The sequence below is a fragment of the Nansenia antarctica genome, assembly GCF_963989245.1.
Source record: "Nansenia antarctica genome assembly, chromosome: 15".
Lineage (NCBI taxonomy): Eukaryota > Metazoa > Chordata > Actinopteri > Argentiniformes > Microstomatidae > Nansenia > Nansenia antarctica.
In genome coordinates, this window is record NC_137685.1 from 20,219,517 (window position 1) to 20,244,978 (window position 25,462).

General features: G+C 44.4%; 1 protein-coding gene across 1 annotated transcript; it reads left to right on the forward strand.

Annotated features, from left to right (window-relative positions):
• Positions 1-16,793: 16,793 nt before the first annotated feature.
• LOC308171226 (zinc finger MYND domain-containing protein 10-like) lies at positions 16,794-24,789 on the forward strand (the record flags this gene model as incomplete). The annotated part of the gene is made up of 10 exons (XM_080546069.1): positions 16,794-16,888; positions 17,190-17,295; positions 17,927-18,043; positions 18,250-18,303; positions 18,597-18,749; positions 19,292-19,380; positions 20,024-20,118; positions 20,471-20,646; positions 24,465-24,545; positions 24,769-24,789. The coding sequence occupies 10 exons, from the start codon at positions 16,794-16,796 to the stop codon at positions 24,787-24,789; spliced, it is 987 nt and encodes a 328-aa protein (XP_080402195.1).
• Between the last annotated feature and the right edge of the window lie 673 nt (positions 24,790-25,462).

Sequence of the window (25,462 nt, forward strand, 5' to 3'; positions counted from 1 at the left end):
CTATTATAGCACGGCTATATATATCATCGACCTGTAGAGGTCAGAGTTATTATTAGAACGAGTAAGAGAGAGAGAGTTGTGGATGCTCGGGGAAGCACGAATAAACAGCTAGCACCGCGTGAACCTGAACCAGCCCGTCCACGGCCTGGCCGTGTGGGAGGCCAAAATGAAGCAAGAAGCGCGGGGGCGGCGGCAGGGGCAAGAAGCGCAAGTACCAGCAAAGTACAAGTACGGGGCGGCGGCAGGGGCAAGAAGCGCAAGTACCAGCAAAGTACAAGTACGGGGCGGCGGCAGGGGCAAGAAGCGCAAGTACCAGCAAAGTACAAGTACGGGGCGGCGGCAGGGGCAAGAAGCGCAAGTACCAGCAAAGTACAAGTACGGGGCGGCGGGGCCGCAAGTACGGGGCGGCGGCAGGGGCTAGTCCAGCTGAGTTCCCACCTGAACTGGTGGAGGCCGGGGTTCGCCCAGAGGCTCGTCCGGCCCGTGCCCGGGTCAGACCAGCACACCTGAGAGACTATACCGTGGACTAGTGAACCCAAGGGTAAGGTTTAGTGCATAGCCTGTTCAGTGGCAGAATAACCCACATGGCTATGCTGGTGACTGGCAGTCTACCCAGTTCACCCCCTACGCCTTCACCCAGGTCACTGGGCCCTACAGGCACTTTATGTGAGGACAGACAGTTTATTGCATGTTTGAAAATTTCTTTTAAACACCATCCACTGGAAGAAAAAGAAAAAAAAACATATATGTAAGATGTTCTGACAGGATGGAAAAGAAGTCTTTAGAAAGGTTAGGGTAAATCTAACATGACACGATTCTACAGTAAACATTTAGCTTCAAACCTCATCATTTATATAACATTTATTTTCTACCAGCAAAATGTCAGACTATTTTTGATGGAATATATTTTGAAATGCCTAAATAGATAAAAGGTTTACTTTTTAAAAATATTTGTAAAATACTAACACCTTTTTTTATTTGGTTGTGGGAAACATATTTAACGTGTTTAACCTGCTCAGTATTCAGTTGTAAGCGTTCATACCTTTCCTGATTACGAAAAGAAAAGAAAGAAGAAAAAAAGTTATACAAATGATAAATGACTTGATAAAGGATAGCATATCTAGGTTTGGTTCTTCGATCGACGGTCTTACACAATTTATTTTATTGCTGGGATTTCCATGTTAATATTACAAGAAGAGTTTCACGTTGATGTTTTGTAGATAGTCTTAGACAGTAAGAAGCTTCAGATCACCAGACACACGCTGAGGAACACCCAACACAATCAGCATCCTTGATTTAAGTGTCCTTCTCTGCTTGCTGTTTATCTTGTATATATTGAATATACTGTCCAGTTAGGGTTTTATTTTGCTGTATGTCAGGAATACGTTCAGTATTACTTTGTTATAATCAGGGGTGCACATAACTTTTTGGGGCCAGTGCTCAGAGGAGCACCTAGGGATGCTGCTTGGTGCTCCATGAGCTCGCGAGTCACGACCCGTCCCACAGGATGGATAAAAAAGGGATACATGGATAACTTATATTAGCAAAACGACATTTATTCATAAATAAAGATGAACGAACAAATGATTGTGTGCAAAACAAAAGAAACAAATGCAAAATCAAATGACTGCTCTTTAAGCATGAAAGTCTGTCAGACTCCTTTAAACACAATGAACACAATTAAACTTTTCAACAAAAAGTTACAGCCTAAGCATTTATTTATGCTGCAGCTACAAGCTCATCATCATCACTGCTCCCTTGACTGCTGTCATCATCACTGTCCTCTACCTGTACCATGGTAGAGGATGTTGTAGGCTTACTCCCCCCCCCCCTGGTTGAGCCTGCGATCAGCTGTTTGCATCCAAAGGTCAACAGCTGGCTTTGGGTCAAACATCTCTGTTGTCATCTCAGACAGGTGGATGTGCATCAGGGATGAGAGGCGCGAGTCTGACAGGCGGGATCTGTACTTGTTTTTTATGATATTGAGGTGTGAAAATCCCCTCTCACATGCAGCACTGCTCAAGGGCAGTGTAAGGGACAACAGAATGACTTTCCAAATGTTGGAGTAAGTCTCTGGGTTGCTTGTATTCACTATGTTGACCAAGTCATACACTGAGGAGGCTGTTTTGCTGACTGCTTTAACCTCATCCATTCTCTTAGAGTGGAGTCTTTGTCAACAGACATGCTGGCCTCATAATTCTGGAGGATGCCATCAAGTGTGGTGTTGCCAAAACTGTGGAGGCCTTTCATTTCCTGAGGCCAAGTTGAAGGATCAAAAATTAGAAATTGATCACATGACTTGAGGGATTCATATCGGGTTTCAAACTCTTCAATTAGACCTCTCAGTACATGAATCTTGTCCCTGTCAGCATCTGCATTTGCAACAGCCTCTTTCCTGTACTTGCCATCACTGTCAAGCAGAAGTGTCAGCTGTCCAATAGCTACCATGAGCTCATCTTTGCATTCACCAATACTCAACTTATTTTGCTGGAACTTGAGGGAGAGGAACTGTAAGATTCCTCCAGTGTCGAGCATGTTGGCTAGGAAACAGTGAAAGTGCTGAGTGCAGACATGTTTCAGGTCACTGTAATCACTTGTAGACAGTTGAATTTTGATGGCAGGTAATAGTCTCCATATTTTCAAGAGAGTCTTCTGTCTCCATGCAGACCATCTAATATTGTGAAACTTTCCTAGTTTTAGGAAGGCAATGCCATTCTCATCACACAGTTTCTGTAGTTGTGCTGTTCTTTTTGCACCCCCCTTCTGCAAATAAAAGCTAAGCAACTTGACAACAGAACGATTGAATGACTCACAGTATGGTACCATGCGATCAGCTGACTTCGCGGTGTTCTCCAGGGTGTGGGCCGTGCACAATATGTGCACCAGGGAATCCCCGATGACCACCTTCTGACGTAATTTGGGAATGACGCCGTTGTATACTCCCACGTTGACAGCCGCTCCGTCGGTGCACACAGAGACTAACTTCGTCTGCCACTCCTCCGCGAGACCACATTCCTGGAATAGTTGCACAAGTCCATCCACTATGTCCTGTGCTGATCGCTTCACCCCCAGATTAATTAATCCAAGGAAATCTGAGCTAACCTCTCCGTTGCTCGACACCGACACAATGTACACGATTTCCCGCTCGGTTTTGTTGATGTCTTCTGATCCGTCAAAGAGCAGACCCCAGAATTCTGCTGCTTTTAATTTCTTAAACAGTTCCGAGCTGATTGTCTGTGCGATAGTCTGCACGATGCGGGACCCTGCTTCTCGTGTATGATATGCACTCCCGACATTAACTCCAAGCCTCTCGAATAGAGGAATGTCCTCTTCAAATGAACGCATTGGGCGTGCATGTTTCGCTTTGTGAAAGGCCAGGAGAAATATATTACACAGTCCTTAACGCTGTTCTTCACTAATCTTGTCCTGCCACCTGTCAAGCGGGCGACTGCGATCCTGGCTGCTCCTGTTATCAATAGTTTCAACTATCTTAACGTGCTCTTTGCTTTTCTCATGCTTATCAAACGGTGGATGACTGAAATTCTTTGTCCCCAAATAAAAAGCGTTGCTTTTATCGGCCAGATTGGGATGCTCACGGCATATTTTGCACCACATCACGGTGCGCTCATCATTAGCCATTAGCCAGCCGACATCCTGCAGCCACTTTTCAACAAATCCACGTTTTCTGTGCGGCTCAGGTAATGGCTCAGTCTGGTGTTTTTTTTTAGGAGGTGGCGGAACACCAAAATAATTACTTAGTGGGGCTTGCTTCTTGGACATTTTGACGGCTCGTCGGGTGCCTCAGTGATGCAGCAGTCAGCATGGATTTTGACAGCTTGATTGCTTCCAGCTGTTGGTGCGCAAGAGCGCCTTCCAGCGGCTGATCTGCCGCGCATCATAAATTTTGGCGACGCATGCGCACTGGCGCACCAGTTATGTGCACCCCTGGTTATAATACAGGGTTTATGTTGGCCGTGTGGGAGGCCAAAATGAAGCAAGAAGGGCAAGTACGGGGCGGCGGCAGGGGCAAGAAGCGCAAGTACCAGCAAAGTACAAGTACGGGGCGGCGGGGCCGCAAGTACGGGGCGGCGGCAGGGGCTAGTCCAGCTGAGTTCCCACCTGAACTGGTGGAGGCCGGGGTTCGCCCAGAGGCTCGTCCGGCCCGTGCCCGGGTCAGACCAGCACACCTGAGAGACTATACCGTGGACTAGTGAACCCAAGGGTAAGGTTTAGTGCATTCAGTGGCAGAATAACCCACATGGCTATGCTGGTGACTGGCAGTCTACCCAGTTCACCCCCTACGCCTTCACCCAGGTCACTGGGCCCTACAGGCACTTTATGTGAGGACAGACAGTTTATTGCATGTTTGAAAATGTCTTTTAAACACCATCCACTGGAAGAAAAAGAAAAAAAAACATATATGTAAGATGTTCTGACAGGATGGAAAAGAAGTCTTTAGAAAGGTTAGGGTAAATCTAACATGACACGATTCTACAGTAAACATTTAGCTTCAAACCTCATCATTTATATAACATTTATTTTCTACCAGCAAAATGTCAGACTATTTTTGATGGAATATATTTTGAAATGCCTAAATAAATAAAAGGTTTACTTTTTAAAAATATTTGTAAAATACTAACACCTTTTTTTATTTGGTTGTGGGAAACATATTTAACGTGTTTAACCTGCTCAGTATTCAGTTGTAAGCGTTCATACCTTTCCTAATCACGAAAAGAAAAGAAAGAAGAAAAAAAAGTTACACAAATGATAAATGACTTGATAAAGGATAGCATATCTAGGTTTGGTTCTTCGATCGACGGTCTTACACAATTTATTTTATTGCTGGGATTTCCATGTTAATATTACAAGAAAAGTTTCATGTTGATGTTTTGTAGATAGTCTTAGACAGTAAGAAGCTTCAGATCACCAGACACACGCTGAGGAACACCCAACACAATCAGCATCCTTGATTTAAGTGTCCTTCTCTGCTTGCTGTTTATCTTGTATATATTGAATATACTGTCCAGTTTGGGTTTTATTTTGCTGTATGTCAGGAATACGTTCAGTATTACTTTGTTATAATACAGGGTTTATGTTGGCTAACAATTGTACTGATTGTATATAGATAATTGTTTTCTCCACTCGATGCTACGAGTCATGTGACTAACGAGTTAAATGACAAAGTCTTATTTCTTAATAATAAGAAACATTACAGACACCCAACATTTTTTTACGCATGCATAAAATGCCTGTGTGGGCCGCGAATATTTTTGAGATTTTTAAGTGGGCCTTGAGTCCAAAAAGGTTGGGAACCGCTGACTTAGAGGAATGGGCTCCGTTATCAATAGGGTTGGGTACCGAAAATCGGTACCGGTAGGTACCGGTTACTTTACATTCGGTATGTACCCGTACCGAATCGCAAAGGAGATTTCGGTACCTCATTTCGGTACTTTACTGGTGACTCGTGACGTCACATCGCCTGTTAAATTTCCACTCAGTGAAAGCAGCGAGTACGGAAGGATAACGAGAAGGTTGCTAATAGCAACTTCCGCTAGCGGGTTGGCATAACGCGACGCTCGACTTATGGGTGCGTTCCGTAAACTCGTTCTGGAATTCTGATCACCACTCGTGGAATGCCTTCTGTCCAATCAAATGACTTGCTCCCCTTATGACGTCGGGCCCAGTGTGCGCTGCGACGCTCTCAGAGCGAGTTTACGAACGCAAGCCTTTGATTGGACAGTGCACTCCAGGATTCGACGCGTCTGTTGATGACGTAGTGCGGATGTGTGGCTGCGTCTCTGCCAGGTGGACAACATGATCGGGGATCTCCTGATATTCGGGTACTGTGTCAGATCATGTATATATCATGTAGATATATCCTTATCCTACTACTGTGTCTGAAAAATCGTCATGTCATCATGGACCAGAGAGGGGGAGGGGAGTAGTAGTAGCTGAGCGGCAACAGAGTTTGGATTTTGACGAGGTGGAGGGCTCCAGTTCATCAGAGTTATATTTCCTCTTGGTCTTCTTGGTTCCGGGGGCTATGCAGGCCTCTTCACTAGATCCCTTTTCTAAGAATATTCTGATGTCCTTGAGGGGCTGCCGAACAAGTGTGTACTCGTATTCGACATCAGTACCAACGATAGGCACCCCCAGCTTAATGGAGTCCCCAAGGCTCAGGAGTTTTATTTTCATTTATTTTAATTTGAGTGTATATTTAACTAATATATATTGTGCCTCAGCAATACAAAAGTGAAAAGCTGTTTAATGTTGTCGACCGTATATATATAGATACAGTATATATATATGTCATTTAAAAAAATCAAAAGTACCGAATTAAGTACCGTTTTGGTACCGGTACCGTTTTGAAAGTATCGGTTAGGTACCGGTACCGGATAAAACCCAAACGGTACCCAACCCTAGTTATCAATGTACAAATGAAAACCTTCAGTACCTGTTTGGTGAATAATAACTTCGTATCTGCGTGAAATGATTCAAACTGCGGGCGATCGCTATGTACACAATGTGTCTCCAGGAAAAAAAATTCTAACTCTGGAATAAATGTCTGAAATAAATTCAGTTGTGAAGACTGATATATACAATTTGCTTTTTTTTCTTTTTCATCTTATTCTGTCATATTTGTTTAATGTGTTAAATCGTGATCTTAGAATTATAAGGTTCTATCTCCGTTTAGAATCATAAGGTTCTATCTCCGTTTAGGGGAGTTCAGAGATATTGAGCGTCAACGTTTTTACATTCCATTATGTTTTGTGAGATGGAACCTTTGTATTTTATTAATTACTAACTAAAAAATGTCAACATTTTAAAAATAACACCACACAGGCATTAATAAACACCTAATGGATCAGATTATGTAAAAAAAAACTCAATTTTGACAAAAATGGAGAAAGAACCTTATAATTCTAACATCACGTTATGTTTTAGCCTGGAGGAGTGGAGATGAAACCATGACAACTTCCTCTCTGAACGCTAGGCAGATCGTCTCTGTCGGGAGCGGTCTCGTCTTTTTAAAACCGCGGACAGAGTTTCATATCGCCTCTATAGGAAGTCACATGACTCATATCACCTCTTATAGGAAGTCACATGACTCATATCGCCTCTTATAGGAAGTCACATGACTCATATCGCCTCTTATAGGAAGTCACATGACTCATATCGCCTCTTATAGGAAGTCACATGACTCATATCGCCTCTTATAGGAAGTCACATGACTCATCGCCTCTTATAGGAAGTCACATGACTCATAACGCCTCTATAGGAAGTCACATGACTCAGCGCCTCTTATAGGAAGTCACATGACTCATATCGCCTCTTATAGGAAGTCACATGACTCATATCGCCTCTTATAGGAAGTCACATGACTCATATCGCCTCTTATAGGAAGTCACATGACTCATATCGCCTCTTATAGGAAGTCACATGACTCATATCGCCTCTTACAGGAAGTCACATGACTCTATGGCCTCTATAGGAAGTCAATTGACTCATATCGCCTCTATAGGAAGTCACATGACTCATATCGTCCTCTTACAGGAAGTCACATGACTCATATCGCCTCTATAGGAAGTCACATGACTCATATCGCCTCTATAGGAAGTCACATGACTCATATTGCCTCATTCCCGCCTTCTCGTTAATCAGATCTCAAGATTTTAAAAAAAAAACGGTGCAATATATTTAGTGTCTTATTTCCTAGAAAAGTCTCAATGTCAGCCGTGCAGATAGACGTGGGGAATTGGGGTGGAAGTGGCGCCCTCTAGCGGCGACGGGTCAATTACATAAACCAATGTACCACAGGTTCTTGTGCATGTAGAAGACCAGGGAGATGCGCGTGGGGTGGGAGCGGTCGGGCCTCTTCAGCGGCGTGGTGGCATGCAGCTCGCGCCGGGCGCACTCAATCAGGATGGAGCCGTGGGCCGGGGCCACCGCCACGCCGCTGATGTTGGGGTCCAGGAAGTTGTGTGTTTTGACGACCGCGGTTTTCTTCTCCGGCTCGGGGAGCTTGCGGACGGCGCGGCAGAAGTTGTCCAGCACCTGGATGGTGCCGGACTTCATCTTCTGCCGCTGGCCCTCCTCGCTGCCGTGCTCGTCGGTGAGCGAGACCTTGTAGAGGGGCAGCACATGGAGCTGCTCGTCCTCGGGGATCTCCCCCACCTTGCGGTTTTCTTCTTTCGTCAGGGTGCACACCTGGGAGAGAGGCGGTGGTGGGGGGGGGGGGGGAAGGGGAAGGGGAGAGGAGAGAAGAAGAAGGGACAAGGTTTAGTGTCTGCTGAGTCATCGTGGCGGTGACCGGGCAGGGGGACAAGGACCAGACCAGAGTGTTGTGGAATTTAACGTGTATGCAGAGTGAACATAACACACTCTGGCTTATATGAGAGAGGCCACTTAGAGTACCGAATGGACACAATTGTCTCATGTCAGCGCAACCAAGATCTCTCTGGCTTCCCAACTGTCTGTTGAAGAACCCGTCGGAAGACAATGGTATGGGCTGTCAACTGATTATCATGTTGGGATAACAACAATCCCCTTCAATTCCTCTATTAAGTTACATTTACCCATCTGTCTTGCATTGTTGAATATAATAAACGTGTAATAACAATGAACAGATTTCCGAATTACACCTAGCGGAGTAGATATCACAGATGCCAATACCAGTGTTTCCTCTATTAGGGATGCTCCGATTTAAATCGGCCGATTTCACTCCAAATGACTCGATCGGTGATCGGCAAAAATGGCCGATCGCAAAAACCGTTTTTTTTTTCTTTTTTTTTTTTTCTGGGGAAGACAGATAACTGAACAGAAAACATAGGAGGACGTAACAGTATGTAAACCATGAAGGCCACGTTTATGATGTCTTTTATACAGCCATATCGACTGACTTGGGCTTCAGGCCCTAACTGGGTGATAGGCCAGACTTTTACTATGCCATAAAAATGGGTCTGCGTTTGCTTGGTGCCTAATGGATCAAAACTTTTGTCTAAAAAGCAACAAATATGTAGGCTATCCAGTCAGTAGGCCTACAGTTATGTATTTTTTTAAAAATCGGTATCGGTATCGGTATCGGTTGATCTTGAGGAAAAAAATCGGTGATCGGTATCGGCCCCAAAAATCCAGATCGGAGCATCCCTATCCTCTATATGCATTTATTGGTGGCGGGCCGCCACGAATGAATTGCCTCTGCCACTAATTGATTCAGTCCACTTAAAATTAAAATTAAAATAAAAAATAAAAAATCCACCTCTGAACATTTTAGCTGATTAAAATATATCTGATCCTAGATCAGCGCTATAATGGATGTTGACTAATGCGATTTTCGGATGTCTGAAAACGACAGAAAACGCCCGGTTATCAGATGGATCTTAACATTTTCCAATAACAAAATCCTGGAGTGTGAGGTGTGTTAAGAGTCACTTCTCTTTAATTGTGCAATCAACTCTCCCGGCAACCTGCTCGGAAAATGGGCGTGGCCGGCAATCGTAAATGTGAAATGCGTTCAATACTTCCGACCAGAAACCATAGGGTTGCCAGATTGTTTGGTGAAATTAGCGGTTTTAGAGAGCAATCTCGCGTGAACCCATCGTTTTTTATCCTTTATGGATATGATTTTGTTTGTGGTTTATTTTCTCTTATTGACATGGCTTGGGGAACGAGACTAGAGAGTTTGGAGTCTGTCGTAACGAACATCTTTATGTCTGTGGGGTGCTGAAATGGGGAAATTGGCGCACACCAGACACAACACGATCAAGGCTGTTCAAATCCAAGATTTTGTTTCTTCATGTGTGGGGTCTGTCTCAGATAAGATTTCTGTTAAGATTTTGAAATTCCTTATGTGTGTACCCCGCTTAAAAGTGCACCTAAATCCACGCCCATCTCTCTCTAACCGCTGATCCAAAATCAGATTAATGACATTAAACATTCAGTTGACGACGTGACACAAGGGCTACTCCTGATTGGTCTAAATGTGAACCGGCATGAGAACCGTGCAGACTCAACCATCCCTGCTGAAAAACTGTCGCAAGTTGGAGAACTCGCGCAAGTTGGAAATACTCGGAAACTTTCGCCAAGTTGGACATACTTTTCCTGTTGTGTTTGAGACGGAGCCAAGACTGCTCGTTTGGAAGGACATTGGATCCGTGAGTAACGTAAACCTTCAGAGCTGATGGATGGAAACCGGTATCACAAGTTTATATTCTGTATATTCTTTTTATTTATTTTTTCATCCTCCCTCTAGTTTTGGTTGAAATTAGGTCGTTGTTTTGAGCGCGCATGCGCGTTTCATGCGTGTATACGAGGGCTCTCCGCCACTAATGTAAAAATTCCTGGAGGAAACACTGCACTGCTATGTTTAGCCAACTTGAATGCCAACATGGCCATCAGGGTTTTTCCTGTTTGACATCGGGGGGGACCCATGAAGCAGGGCTGTCTGGGGGTCCTTAAACATCAAACACTTAATTTCTTGCATTCTGGGGAATTGATATGCACCAATTTGTGCCCTTTCTGCATCAATTTATGGTGGAAATGTCATTATTTATGTAAAGGAAAACACAATATTCAGGCACCAGATGACCATTCAAAATATAATGTAATATAATGCAATATAAGGCTCTCAGGCATTCTGTACTTTCAAATATGTATTCTCCTTGAGCAGTCAACATACTATCAGCTATTTCGCTAGCAAAAACGAAAGCTAACTTATTTGCGAAACAGCGCCCCCGCCACCACGTCGGCGCAGTGCCGCAATTGCAGTTAGACATTTTTTGCGACGCACCGACGCACATTACGCAAGTCGACGTATTGACGTAGTCGATTACGTCGACGCGTCGTCCCAGCCCTAACACACACACACACACACACACACACACACACACGCACACACACGCACACCTCTAAACTGGGGTCCTGAACCAGCATCCAAGCATTACCTTGGAGGCCTCCTCGTGCAGGCTGCAGTACTGGATGCTGCGAGAGCGACCGCGGACAGAGCTCTGGGGCCTCTCTCTCTCTCCCAGCCATACTGCACACTGAGGGAACGGAGCTTAGGCCTGCCCTGGCAGTGGTGGTGGTGGTGGCAGCCTGGCCGGGTGGAAGAGAAGGAGGAGGAGGAGGAGGAGGAGGAGTGGGGTGGTGGTGGGGGTTCCTCCAGGAGGATGGTGTACTGGCTGTGGCTGGAGGAGAGTGACCCGCCCAGACCCGGAGGCTTCTGCTGCTGCTGCTGCGGTAGCCCCACCAGGGGGGCCTCCGTCTCCGTGCGCCGACCCAGGGACCCGGGTCAGCCCTCTAGTGGAAAAACCCCAAAAGTCATCAATATAGTGAACAAAGTCATTGTCTTCCTCGTTCTCCTCCTCCTCCTCAAAGTCATCAATATAGTGAACAACGTCACACGTCACACGCAGCCTGGCAAAAAGGTACCCTTCGGCCCTATGGTTCCTGCTCACGATGGGTAGCTAAAGAAGCGACCCGACCCAGGCCGACAAATGGAAAAGCGCCAAAGAAGCAGGCCAGCCCGGGCTGACCCGGGTCAGCCCTCTAGTGGAAAAGCCCCAAAAGTCATCAATATAGTGAACAAAGTCATTGTCTTCCTCGTTCTCCTCCTCCTCCTCCTCAAAGTCATCAATATAGTGAACAAAGTCATTGTCACTGTCACTGTCAAGCACCACAGTGTCACTGTCACTGTCCAGCACCACACTTGGACATGAGGAATTGCTCCCCTGGCTCTGCTCCTCTTCATCCTCACTGTCCAATACTAGTATGTGTTCTGGCACATCATCATCATCATCATCATCATCATCATCATCGTCCGATAATACGATCAGTGGAGGAGGAGCGTAGAACACAAACTCCCTCCCTACTTCATTCCCTCTGGTTGTCCAGGGGATCACTCTCAGGGGTGATCTGTCGCTGAAGCCAGGAGACGATACATGAGTGTCTCTCAGACGATGGTGGGACACAGAGGAAGAAGGATGACCTAAGAGAATAATGACATATTATCATATAGTCATCAGTGTTTGTACAATTAGTGTAACAGATTAGTAACAGAACAAGTTATCTCTGTAATATCATAATATCAATTATGTGACTAGAACAAATATGATAATTTATAGACTTTATTGTTGAGCCACAAAGCCATCACTTATTTTTTATTAATTGTTTTACTGTTTTGACACTATAACAATCTTGACTTCACTATCTGTCCACTTTCTCTTCTCTCTCTCTCTCTCTCTCTCTCTCTCTCTCTCTCTCTCTCTCTCTCTCTCTCTCTCTCTCTCTCTCTCTCTCTCTCTCTCTCTCTCTCTCTCTCTCTCTCTCTCTCTCTCTCTCTCTCTCTCTCTCTCTCTCTCTCTCTCTCTCTCTCTGTGTCATCTCCATCCTCCTCTCTCCCTCTTTGCACTGACAATCACACACAAACATATGTGACAGGGTCTGGTTAAAAAGTCTGCAAGTCTGGCAACATCATTTTCCAGTTTTTTTTACTACCTTTCATTATCTACCTGTCATCTGTCAGTGATGACATGCTGACATGTTTAAATAGCAAAAATGTTTTGCTAATTCAAGATTCATGTTTTTTTATTGCCATGTGTGTCAAACGTTTATTACATCCTATTACAAGTAATGAAGGGGGGTGCTGAGGGTGCTGCACCAGAACCATAGGTTCTCAAGGCTACTTGTGGTCTTGACTACCTGTCCACTTTCTCACCTGGTTCTTGCTGTCTCTTTGGTGTGCTGACTCCATCCTGCTCTCTCTCCTCCTCTCTCCCTCTTTTGCTGTCCACCGAAAGGCAAACATAACAACCAGAATATGTATAATCTAATAAGAGGTATAAATTGATCCATATCAATCCACTGCCCTGCCCCCCCTCTGAGTCCGCCAGTGACCAGTGGTAAATGTCTCCACAACCCCCTGCCCTCGAATGGTTAATTGCTTTTCTACAAAAGCTACCACATAATATAAAAAATACACAGATGTAACATTATTAAAAAATACACAGTTGTAAGTTGTAACATTAAATTCATTTATTTACAATCATTAATCATTTCTTAATGACTTACTTGACTTAGGTCCTTTTTCTTCGGGTGTGAAGAGTAGGGCCTCCTACGAGTTTACGCCACCGGTCTCTGTCCCTCGCCACAGCGGCCGCCGCCTGCCAGGGGGGGTGTTCCATCAACGTTGCTAAAGGAAAATCTAGGCCTATTCTCGCGAGACTCTTAAAAAGATCCAGGCATATCTTGATAGATCTCGCGAGACTTGTCAAAATAAGCCTAGATTTTCCTTTAGCGACGTTGATGGAATACCCCCCAGGATCTTAGGCCCAGCATGTCCCGCTCCCTCTCGACGGTTCTCCTCCAGGTTTCTTTGGGGCGTCCCCCCCATTGTTCTCCGTCCATCATTCAGGGTCCATCTGAGGGCTATTATATATTATATATTATATTATATGCGTTGATGGTCATCCGGGCTTTTCCTCAACACGTGGCCGATGTACTTAAATCTTCTCTTTCTGATCTGCGTGCTTACTTACCATCTCTATACCAGCACGTTTTCTCACTTCTTCGTTTGACACCCGTGTATATATATATATATCCTTCCGCCACAGAATATAGTTCCATAAACAACATTAACGATTGCATTGTAGGCTAGGCCACAATTCACTGGCCTTTGAGCCAACTTGTTCGTGATTGGTGCCTTGGAATGCCACTCCAGATTGGTAGACTGCTATTGGCTAAACAGTGGGCGGAGTCAGCACAGGTGTTCTTAATCAGATTGATTGGGAGGCGCATTGATACTGGAAATGCGGTCGGAGCTGAACTGAAGGGAGTTGGGGGTATTTATCACTGTTGCTAGCCAATCCGAATCCAGTATCCAAACATGCTGTTGGAGAAGTCATTGCTCACCATCATAGAATCCACTATGAATTCTATATTGTATCACAGGGTGCTTGAGGAAAATGTGAGACCATGCAAAATTGAAGCTAAAGCAGATGTGGACCATGCAACATGACAATGACCCAAAACATGCCAGTAAATCCACCAACGAACGGCTCAAAAGAAAGAAATGGAGAGTTCTGGAACGGCTGAAGTGAAAGCCCGGATCTGAATCCTATTGAGATGCTGTGGGGTGATTTGAAACGGGCTGTGCATGCAAGACAAGACACCCCTCAAACACATCTGGAATAATTCTGCATAGAGGAATGGGAAAAACTGTGTCAGAGATTTAATTTAGGTTATTTCAGCCAAAAAGTGCAATACCAGCTATGAGGGCAAGTTAGTTTTCATTGTTTTTGAACACATTTCACTTACTTTCAAAATGTCCTTTTGGGCCATTTATTTGTTATTTATAGCTCATGGACCTCAATATATCCTGTGTATCAACAGCCAGTCCAGGGGGGTGTTCCATCAACGTCGCTAAAGGAACATCTAGGCTTATTTCGTTAAGTCTCGCGAGACTCTTAAAAAGATCCAGGCATATCTTGATAGATCTCGCGAGACTTGTCAAAATAAGCCTAGATTTTCCTTTAGCGACGTTGATGGAATACCCCGCAGGTGTGTCCCAAATGATCTAAAGCAGTGGCATCCTCCTCTCTCTATCTACATATCCTAAATACAAAGGTTCCATCTCACAAAACATAATGGAATGTAAAAACTTTGACGCTCAATATCTCTGAACGACCCTAAACGGAGATAGAACCTTATAATTCTAAGCTCACGATACTGACCTGGAAACACAGGACAGAAGAAGACAAGAGGGAGGACGACTTTCAGCTGATGGTTTTAATCTGTTCAGGTCTATAAGGTCAGTGCAGAAGAACAGTAGGAGACAAAGAGAGAAGGAAAGGCAGCAGTCGCAGCACTCAAGTTGAGGGGGGATGAGGGGGGGTGGCATCCCCCCCTGAAATAAAAACAGTCAAAATCATCCCCCTTCTAAAACTGCCCTCCCCCCTTTCTATCCCTTATGTCATTTTATCAGTGAACGTGGTATTACTGCTATTTCAACATTTAGTTTTGCGCATATTGAGTTACATATTGTGGGCGAGGGGGGGGAGGGGGGCACGCACACATGCAATGACATTTTTACCAAGTCACTGACACTGAAGCCACTGACGCTGAAGTCACTGACGCTGTGGGGATGCTCAAATTGTCCCCATATGATAAAATCCACCTCTCCCCTGATTGTCTTTTACAAATTGAGTACTGAGTAAAGGAATGGAGGTTCTAGGGGGGCGGTTAGGTGGCGTAGCGGGTTACCCCGCTGTAACCGCAGGGTCCCCGGTTCGATTCCGTCCGGCCGATTCTTAACCAAAGACGCCACCTCCTTCACTCTGACTGGGAGACACGTAACAGGAAGTCTGTATTCAAAGGCAGAGACTTTGGGGGATTTGTATCCTGTTATGACGGCCATTTCGCTTCTTATCTATGCATCAGGTTTTTGCCATCCGGTCCAGACTGAGAATGTTACATCACATGGCTTCATTAGGAAACTAAATGCTAATGAATTTATACAAGCCTTACAGAAGTGGAGTATGATCTGATGATACGATATGATTGATTGTAAGTCGCTTTGGAATAAGGCGTCTGCTAAATGCCAAAAATGTAAATGTAAATGATACGTATGTGATTTTAACACAACTACTGTCTGTATGCAATGTTGCAGTGAAAATAAACAGACTTATTTGGGGTTGAGTGACCCACTTGACCCTGTTTGTTTGTCCTCGCCTCTTTGTTAAAGTTATTAACTTACAGTACCAAAGGTAATACAGGTAGCAAAGATAATAGTGTCCTCTTATGTACCTGCCTGCTGAATAAAGTGGGGTTCTGCTGCCCCCCTCTGGCGGTAAGGTGTAAGTGTGAGTGTACAGTAACCATGACAACCAACGACGACAACTGAATTCATCAGAGCAATTGCGCGTCATCACCCTGTCATCAGAATGATCACGCCCCTTTTTGGGTGATAGAAGTGTAGAAGTTTGAATGGTGGTCAATGGGAATTTCTGGTCTTCGCTACTTTAATCCGATACAATAAGAAAACCGTAGTGCTTTTTAGATATTAGGAGCCCAAATCCGATGGCCAGTTAGGCAAACTATTATATAGTGTCATTGCCGATCAATGATCGACGTCGTTATATAGAGAAAATTAATGAAATAGGGGTTGATTCATCAGAGTAGTCATACGTCATCTCCCTGTCATCAGGGATTTGTAGTTCTTCATTTGATTTGCCGTGTAATAGCTAAGCTCTTTCTGGGCTCTGATATGGGAATGTAAACGCAGCATTTAAGTAATCACTTAATGACATGGGGAGCTTGGGGGGGATTGGTCTGCACTCTGGTACCCCTTTTAACCTATTTAGGCGCTATGCAGTATCAACTGAAGAACTACAAATCCCTGATGACAGGGAGATGACGTATGACTACTCTGATGAATCAACCCCTATTTCATTCATTTTCTCTATATAACGACGTCGATCATTGATCGGCAATGACACTATATAATAGTTTGCCTAACTGGCCATCGGATTTGGGCTCCTAATATCTAAAAAGCACTACGGTTTTCTTATTTTATCGGATTAAAGTAGGGAAGACCAGACATTTCCATTGACCGCCAGTCAAACTACACTTCTATCACCCAAAAAGGGGCGTGGACATTACGGGAGAGCAAAGTACCCGGATGTGTTGCTCTGATGAAGAAGTGAACACCTTCCTTGGCAGTTATCGTAACTCGCTCCTTTTATTTCTAAACGTCACACGTTGTTTTACATCGCTTTGTTATTTAACAAGTCTGAGATATGGAGTCAGTTACTTTGTTACTTTCGCCTGGAGAGGCAGAAGGATTCGTCCGAAGTCTGCAAACGTTCTCTCTGAAGGAGATGGGCTCTCCCAGGTGTGTGAAGCTGCTCAGCATCGCAGGGACACACACTAGCTAGCGGCTAGCTGGTTCGCCTCTAGTCTAACTAGAGTTTACTAACTTATGTTTAGTGAGATGGAACCTTTGTATTTTATTAATTACTAACTCAAAAATGTCAACATTTTAAAAATAACACCACACAGGCATTAATAAACACCTAATGGATCAGATTATGTGAAGAACTCAATTTTGACAAAAATTGAGATAGAACCTCACGATTTGTCAGCAATATGATGTTCTGTTTGTAGCTAATTCCGTTGTGTTTCTTGATCGCCAGGTGGTTCAGACAACACGAGTATATAGAAAAACTCTACATGCAGGCGATAGTCGCTTCATTCACGCAGGACGAGTTCATCAAGGAGCTCCTGGTGTCGCACGGGAAGGTGAGCTTAATTAACCAAAATAAGACATTTTGGGCCGGTTTCACAGACAAGGCTTAAGCCTAGTCCTGGACTAAATCACACTTTCAATGTAAAATCTCCATTGAAGATGCTTTTTAGTCCAGGATTAGGCTTAAGCCTTGTCTGTGAAACTGTCCCTTTGTCTGTCAAGATGTCTTAAGACCTAACCTGAAGACATGCACACATGCACTCACTTAAGACATGGAGCATAAGAGCCATATTTTCTGTGTCTTGAAGACACAGAACATCTTGAGGTGTCTTAAGACACTGAATATCAATGTCTTAAGACAGTCAGGCGATCTTGTTCCAATTGGAATAATTCAAGTATAATAATGATAATAACACTAGTAGTGTGCTTCCAATGATGGGGCCCGTTCGAATACTCTAACGATGCGTCCTTCCTTCCTCCCCCTTGAAGTAACATACTCAATTAGCTTGGATTGGGTTTGGTTTAAACACGCTTTGCACAGCATGCATTGCCTTCACCCATCGAGTCATATCAGATCAGTGATTTCATTCAGTCTAGAAAGGAAGGAAGGATCAATTATAAGACCACTCATTGCCCTGGCTGGTTCCATTGACAACATTCATTCTCCTTTTCCCTCTTCCTCAGATCCCCACCTTGGTCCATGAGATGATTCTGGTGGAGGTTTGGAAACAAAAAGTGTTTCCTATTCTTTGTCAGCTTCGGGACTTCGATCCGAAGAGCACGTTTCCTCTGTATATGGTGGTGAGAGGAGAAACCGTGTCTGACCTCCGCTGTGATCATATTACAGTGGAGGCTGGTGGAGGTAGAAATCGGAGGACGGGGCTCAGTGTAATGCAAGGAATGCACCACCTCCTACCTCCACTGACATTCTGTATTCACATGCTGATGTCGTTGTTATACTGACAGTTCATTCCATTGTTTCTTCTGCTCTATTGTCTGACATTCAGATTCGCCACGAGGTTTCAATCATAAACCTTCTGGAAACAGTTATGTATCATAAGGTGAGCAGTAGTTTACATACGCCTCAGCACAACACTAGCAATGTTTGCAGTTTGCTTGTTTTTTTTTAAACATCTCAGGATCATTGTGAAGCTCTATGTATATTTTATATGTGTACTTTAACTGTGTAAATTACAATCGAACCATCAGTGAGGTGCAGGGTTGGCTGGTGGAGGTAGAAATTGGAGGATGGGCTCATTCTAATGCATGGGACGGAATGAGGAATGGTATCAAACACACGTGTGTATCATAGGATGCCACTGAATACAGTTTGTGTGTGCTGCCATGGTTACAGGATTCCTGTGAGGCAGCTGGTGACTCGGTCCTGGACCTGGTTGATTACTGTCACCGCAAACTAACCCTGCTGGTTGGCCGAGCCTCCAAGGACGACACCCCCAAGCAGGACAGACTTAATGGAACACCGAGTGCAGACCTCTCCTCCATACAGGTGAAGAGTGTAGCAGTGTTGACTTCAATTCAGTTGAACAGAACTGTATTCATCCTAGAGGAGCAAATCACACGTGATATAATCATATATTATTATTATACAGATATAACAATAATCACGTGAAAATATTTAAATAGTACACAACACCAGCGTTTCTCCTACTATTAACCCTAACCCCACCCCCTCCACGTTGGACTGGTAATCAGAAGGTCTTGATTTCAAATCCCAACCTGGGAACACCACCACTAGTGTGCCCTTGAGTAAGGCACTTAGCCCTAAGTTACACCAGGGAGACTGTCCCTGTAATCTATCTAACTATAAGTCACTTTTGGATAAAAGCGTCTGCTAAATGGTAAGAATGTCAAATGTAAATGTACCCTGCTTAAGAAAACATCTGAGGGAAACGCAACATAAAAACATGAATACAACACTGAAAAATCTGCTGTCTGGATTCCAGGCAAGTAGAGCGTTGTTTAACCCAGGATAGAGGAGGTGGTCCTTTGGTTGTAAGAGCTCTACTGTGCTGTGTGTGTCTGATGCAGGAGTTGCAGGGGCAGAATACTACACTGGAGTTTGACATCTCCCTCAAGGCTCTGTCTGTCCTGCGCTACATCACAGACCATACTGACAGGTATGGGATTCACTGGGACGGGTCCGTTAGGGACTTAGATAATGTGACTTAGATAATGTGACTTCAAGAATGTGACTTCGAGAATGTGACTTAGATAATGTGTTACATCGTGGGACTTGAAGCACTAAGATCAACGATTGCATTGTAGGTCAGCACAGGTGTTCTTAATCAGATTGGGAGGCGCATTGATACTGGAAATGCTGTCTGAACTGAAGGTTGTTGGGATATTTACCACTGTTGCTAGCTAATCAGAATCCAGTATCCAAACATGCTGTTGTAGAAAACTCAACTATGTAGTTCATGTAGATGTTCAGTAGATTAATCAAAACTATATTTTTGGGAGTATTAATACAAATATTAACAAACAAAAGTGATTGGTGATACTGATCTGGTGAACAGACTTAATGGTCTCACCAGATTTCACCCACAGCTTGACAGCACATTCATTGAACAATGTGGTCCTTTTTCTTGTTTAAATTGTATGTATGCTCTTGTAAAAGAGACCTTGATCTCAGTGGGACTCCCTGCCAAAATAAAGGTTACATTGAAAAAATAAAAATAAAATAATAAATCTTTAGATATATAGATTCTTGTGATAATAGTAATGTTGCTGATGAAAATGGTTGCCCTTGTTGTTTTACAGTATCAGTGTGATCAGTAGGATGCTGTGCACTCATAACCTGCCCTGTGTCCTGGTGCAGCTGGTAGAGAACTGCCCCTGGAGTCGCTACACTGCAGGTTTGTCACACACACACAAATGCATGCACATGGTCACATGTTAACGTACTTAAATCTGTGGATAGTCTAAGTGCATGCACACGCTCAGACACACGCACACACACACGCACACACACACACACACACACACACACACACACACACACACGTCACTGAACATCAATCTGGAAAATAGATCAAAAGACAATTTTTGGTTTGATAACATGAAGTTGATAAACATGATCTTTATAGCCACTACAGAAACAACTGATACACTTTGATACCGTTTTTTCATTTCCATTAAACAATGAATTAAGCTTGCATGGCCCTTACCCTACATATCATTATAGCCGTACTCTGTCTCCCCCTACAGGCGAGGTGGAGAAGTACATGGCAGGTGGCAAATGGCAGAAGATTCCATCGGAGGACCGTGTGAAGATGACGAAGCTGGACGGCCAGGTGTGGATCGCTCTGTACAACCTGCTGCTGAAGGAAGACTGCCAGAGGAAGTACGACTTCCACAACTACAACAAGAACCAACTGATGAAGGTAAACAAGTTCTCTACTGTAGATAAGGTCCCACGTGTCTATTGGTCTATAAAACGCGCACTGGCGCTCAAAACAAAGACGTAATTTCACTTTACCCACGCAATACCCACTTAAACATGTGTGAGGATACGTAACGGCGTTTTGTGACAGAACTTTCACTTTCATTCATGAAATTCTCCCGTCTGTGTTACGAAGCACTTGAATTTTGGACCATTGCGACTGACTATAGTGTCATATACCATCAAAGGGGGGAGATGCGACATGAAATATGTCAGAATGCAGCAATATCATGCACAGATCAGCCTTAATACTCTCGCTGCTATGTTATGATTAGCTAAATTGATGCTAACGTAGCATGCGAGCTACGAGCTAGATAACGTACCGTAGCTAGCCAGCTACATAGCTAACGTTACTAACACCAGAAGACAAGACATACAAACTGTGGTGAGCTACATTGCTTGTGTAACATTAGCTAGTAGCTATCCATTTTTCACTCATACACGGCCGGAAAAGTGAACAGAAATACAACGCTGACTTACGGTGGTATCTGTCTTCACAAAGAGCTCCAGGATGCTTTCGCTTGAGGTGCTCGTTCATTGCAGATGTACTCCTGTGATAGGCCATTTCATTTCTGCACAGTTTACAGACCACCACATTGTTTTCTTTTTTTGTAAAAGCCGGAAATTGCAAAACGTCACGTTTGACGTCAGACTTAACAAACGGATATTCGGGACGCACATTTTTGCGCCCCGGCCTAGAAATAGGAGACAGCCAATTGGAGCGCTGCTACAGCTCACGTGTAAGCGAAAAGTATTCGGCCTGCCATAGACTTGCATTGACCGGCGCCCCGACGCCTCCCCCTATGTATTTTAACAGTGAATTTTACACACACACAGATAAAATGTTTATTGTATTGGAGGATTTTTAATGAATGCTGATAGGCGCCGACAGAATATCAGCCGCATTTTGTGAATAAACAATGTTTATTTAAAATTTTTTTTTTTACAAATCGCAACTAGGAAGTGAAGGTGGGGAACTAGGAAGTGAAGGTGGGGGCAGCGCCCCAGCGCCCTCTATCGGCCAGCCGCCACTGCTATCTATCTATCTATCTATCTATCTATCTATCTATCAGAACCCTTAGTTACCTTCATCTCCCACTACTAAGAGATATATATATTTTATTTTTTGCTATATACCAGGGGAGACTGGTGGAGATACAAACAGGAGGATGGGCTCATTATAATGGAACGCAAACATGTGCGCTTGATACTATTCCCTGTTCCATTCCCTGCATTACAATGAGCCTGTCCTCCCATTTCTACCTCCACCAGCCTCCACTGCTATCGGCTCAACTGTGGTAGTTGTGTGTAGTCGTGTAACTGTGTGACACACCCTCGTTACACTGCCTCACTTCACTTCCAATAATGCACGGCTACATCCTAGCGACCCCTGACCCTCAGCTTTCAGAGCTGTATCTCAGGAAGATGGTCAGTGCCAGATGATTGTCCTCTGACAGTCTTATCTGATCTCTTGGCTGATTACAGGACAGATGAGGTTAATTCAGGCTCTGTTTCCACTGAGGGGTTTCTTCATAGGATTATTTCCAAGGTTTTTCCCTTCTTCCTGACTGTGGCTGCTGGAGGTCGACGGGTTCATTGTAATACATGTGTTACAATGAGCCTGTCCTCTGGTTCCTACCTCCACCAGCCTCCCCCGTCACTGAGAGCACAGCCATAGCTTACCACTTGACTGAGGAGGAGATAATTATCAAGCCCGGACTATCCATATATTGCATCGGGTGAACGCCCTGGGGCACCAGCCAATGGGGGGGCACCAAATTATTCAGACAATGAAGAGACCTTTAAAATATTTTGCGCACATTTTTAAAATATAGGCTATATTTACTGGAAGTCATCCACATAGGTACAAAACTAACGGTTATATTTAGGCTATCATGTATAAAAAGATAAATAATTGCGATTTCGGTGTACCGTAAGTGCCCCCCCCCAGTCACAGACAAGTGCGCGATGACGCAGTGCCGTCAACGAAGAAATCCAAATGTCCAGGCGACAACTGAGTGGCTCTGCCAAGCGAAAAACTAAGCAAGGCAAAGACTCCAGACATACGGCCACACTTAAAAATTGGACTTTTTTATTTATTTCACCTAGGCCTAAAATTAGCACCGAAGTTAACAGTGTGTGTGTAGCAGAGCGAGCGAGCCCATTCACAGCCACACTGGAGCAAGTCTTGCTGAATGTGGAGTAAGAATGGTTCATGTCATGACCTGAATGTGTAGTAAGAATGGTTCATGTCATGACCTGAATGTGGAGTAAGAATGGTTCATGTCATGACCTGAATGTGGAGTAAGAATGGTTCATGTCATGACCTGAATGTGGAGTAAGAATGGTTCATGTCATGACCTGAATGTGGAGTAAGAATGGTTCATGTCATGACCTGAATGTAGAGTAAGAATGGTTCATGTCATGACCTGGGGTTAGACATGTCGGGTAAATATAACGGCCTCCAGGCGCATCTTAAAAAAGCAAACCCCCTGATTCATTACGTGCCCTGTGCTGGACATTCCCTTCATGTTGTCGGTGTAAACAGCATTAATAGCTGTAAGGATGCGAGTGATTTCTTTGACCTACTTCAGTCATTGTATGCGTTTTGTGCAGCATCCCCTCACCGATGGAGCCGGATATTTAAAAAGAAGGATGTGAACATCAGCAGGACTCTAAAACCACTGTCCAGTACTAGATGGAGTTGTAGGACTGACTCTACCAAAGCGTTGAGAGAGAACTATAGTGCAATAAGAGAGGCCTGATAATAATAAGATTCCCTGCTGGCAATTGAATCCGAGTTGGTCAAAGAGATGGACTTTGAGGATTTAGTAAACAACTTTGCCTGCGTAAAATCAAGAAAAAATAAGTTCTGCTAAAGGTAAGGCTTATTTATGATTATTTGGGGCTAATATGAGGCTGTGGCTGATTTGGGCAGGCTGTGTGATGCACAGGGCTATAGCCTACGTCTGATACAGCATCACAGGGCTATAGCCTACGTCTGATACAGCATCACAGGGCTATAGCCTACGTCTGATACAGCATCACGAAGGTGAGCAGAGCGGCAAAGAGAGAGGCGCTGTTTATTTCCATAATACCTGTAGTACGCTTCATTAATGCTGACAGACAATATGTTCTTATTCTTATATGCCTGCAACAGTCGTTATTGGACTTGGTTGGTATTGAGCTTGTTTTATTGTAGTATACAGTATGTGCATTTTCCCCCTTTGTTATGGTTTAGCATGTAGTCTCAGGCCATTTATGATGGAAATAATTAGCCTATATATAGAAAGTCGTGTTGCATTGTGATGTGAGTTGCATTCAGATTTGAGCATCAGTGTAAAGGCTATACTACGGCATTAGGCCCAACTGTGATGAGCCTGTACTGTAGTTATATGCTCTTGTAAATCTATGGGTTTTGTAACCATAGTAAATATCACACTTTCACTTGCAAAGTAGGAGGGTGTGTGTGTTGGGGGGGGGGGGGCACACATCATGTCTGGTCACCCAAGGGCACCCTAGGGGGTTAATCCGGGCCTGCCGGCGCTACCTGATTGGTTGGCGAAGCAGGGAAGGTAGGGCAATACCGCTACCTGATTGGTTGGCGAAGCCCCCTCATTGGCTGGCGAGTGAGGGGGCTCTTCACGATGAGGGGGCTCTTCACGAGTGCTTCGCCAACCAATCAGGTAGCGGTATTGCCCTACCTTCCCCTACCATCCTAGGTTCTGCGACCGGGGGCTGGTGCGTTCTCTGACCCAGAGGGGCCTCAGCGTGGACAGCAGAGACAACCGTGGCTGGAACGCGCTCCACGAAGCTGCGGCGCTCGGTGCCACGGCGTGTGTACGTGTGCTCCTCAGGGCTAAAGGTGAGAAACGAGTGGGAGAGCTTTGCGATGATGGCTGTCTGCATGCTTGGTGTTAAAAATGAATATTTACATTGTCACTTTAGCCATTTATGCTCTGGTGAAATAGAGAGGATGAAGGGGACGGTGCCAAATTAGGTAGTTGAAACATGCCACGATATGTACTCCCCCTCTCAATCTTCCCTATTGTTGTGACTGTAGACCTTGTGCACTCTCACCTAAGATTCCCTCTCTCCATTGACTCTGAGCAGCAGGTTCCTCCCGCGGTCATTGTGACTATTCATAACTCATTGTGAGCAGTTAAGATGTAACCTGAAGAGATAGGTCTTCAGTCTACGACGGAAGATGGGTAGTGACTCTGCCGTTCTGACAGCCGTGGGGAGCTCATTCCACCAGCGGGGAGCCAGTGTTGTGAAGAGACGTGATCGGGCAGCCCGACTGCTGTGTAGAGGAGGTGGGGCCAGTCGGGCACACACACACACACACACACACACACACACACACACACACAGAAATTCACTCCCACTCTCTCCTCAGGGTTACAGGGAGATTGTGTGTATCCTGGCGGGCAAGTGTATTCTTGAAGTGTATGACGACTACAAGATCACACCCTTGTTTGTAGCTGCACAGTACGGACAGCAGGAATGCCTGCAAATCCTCATTGATGCAGGTACACAGCTCTGCATCTGTATGCTTTTTGTAAATGGCTGCTTGTGTGTGATGGCTTACTGGTGGAGTTGTTTATATTTTTCATGTGCATAATCATTACAGTTGTTTACACGACAAAAAAGATGAAAGATAATCCAATGCTATGTATGTATGTATGTATGTGTATATATATATATAGCGCAGTTCGGACACATCTGGTATGCAAACATGCATTTGAAACATATTT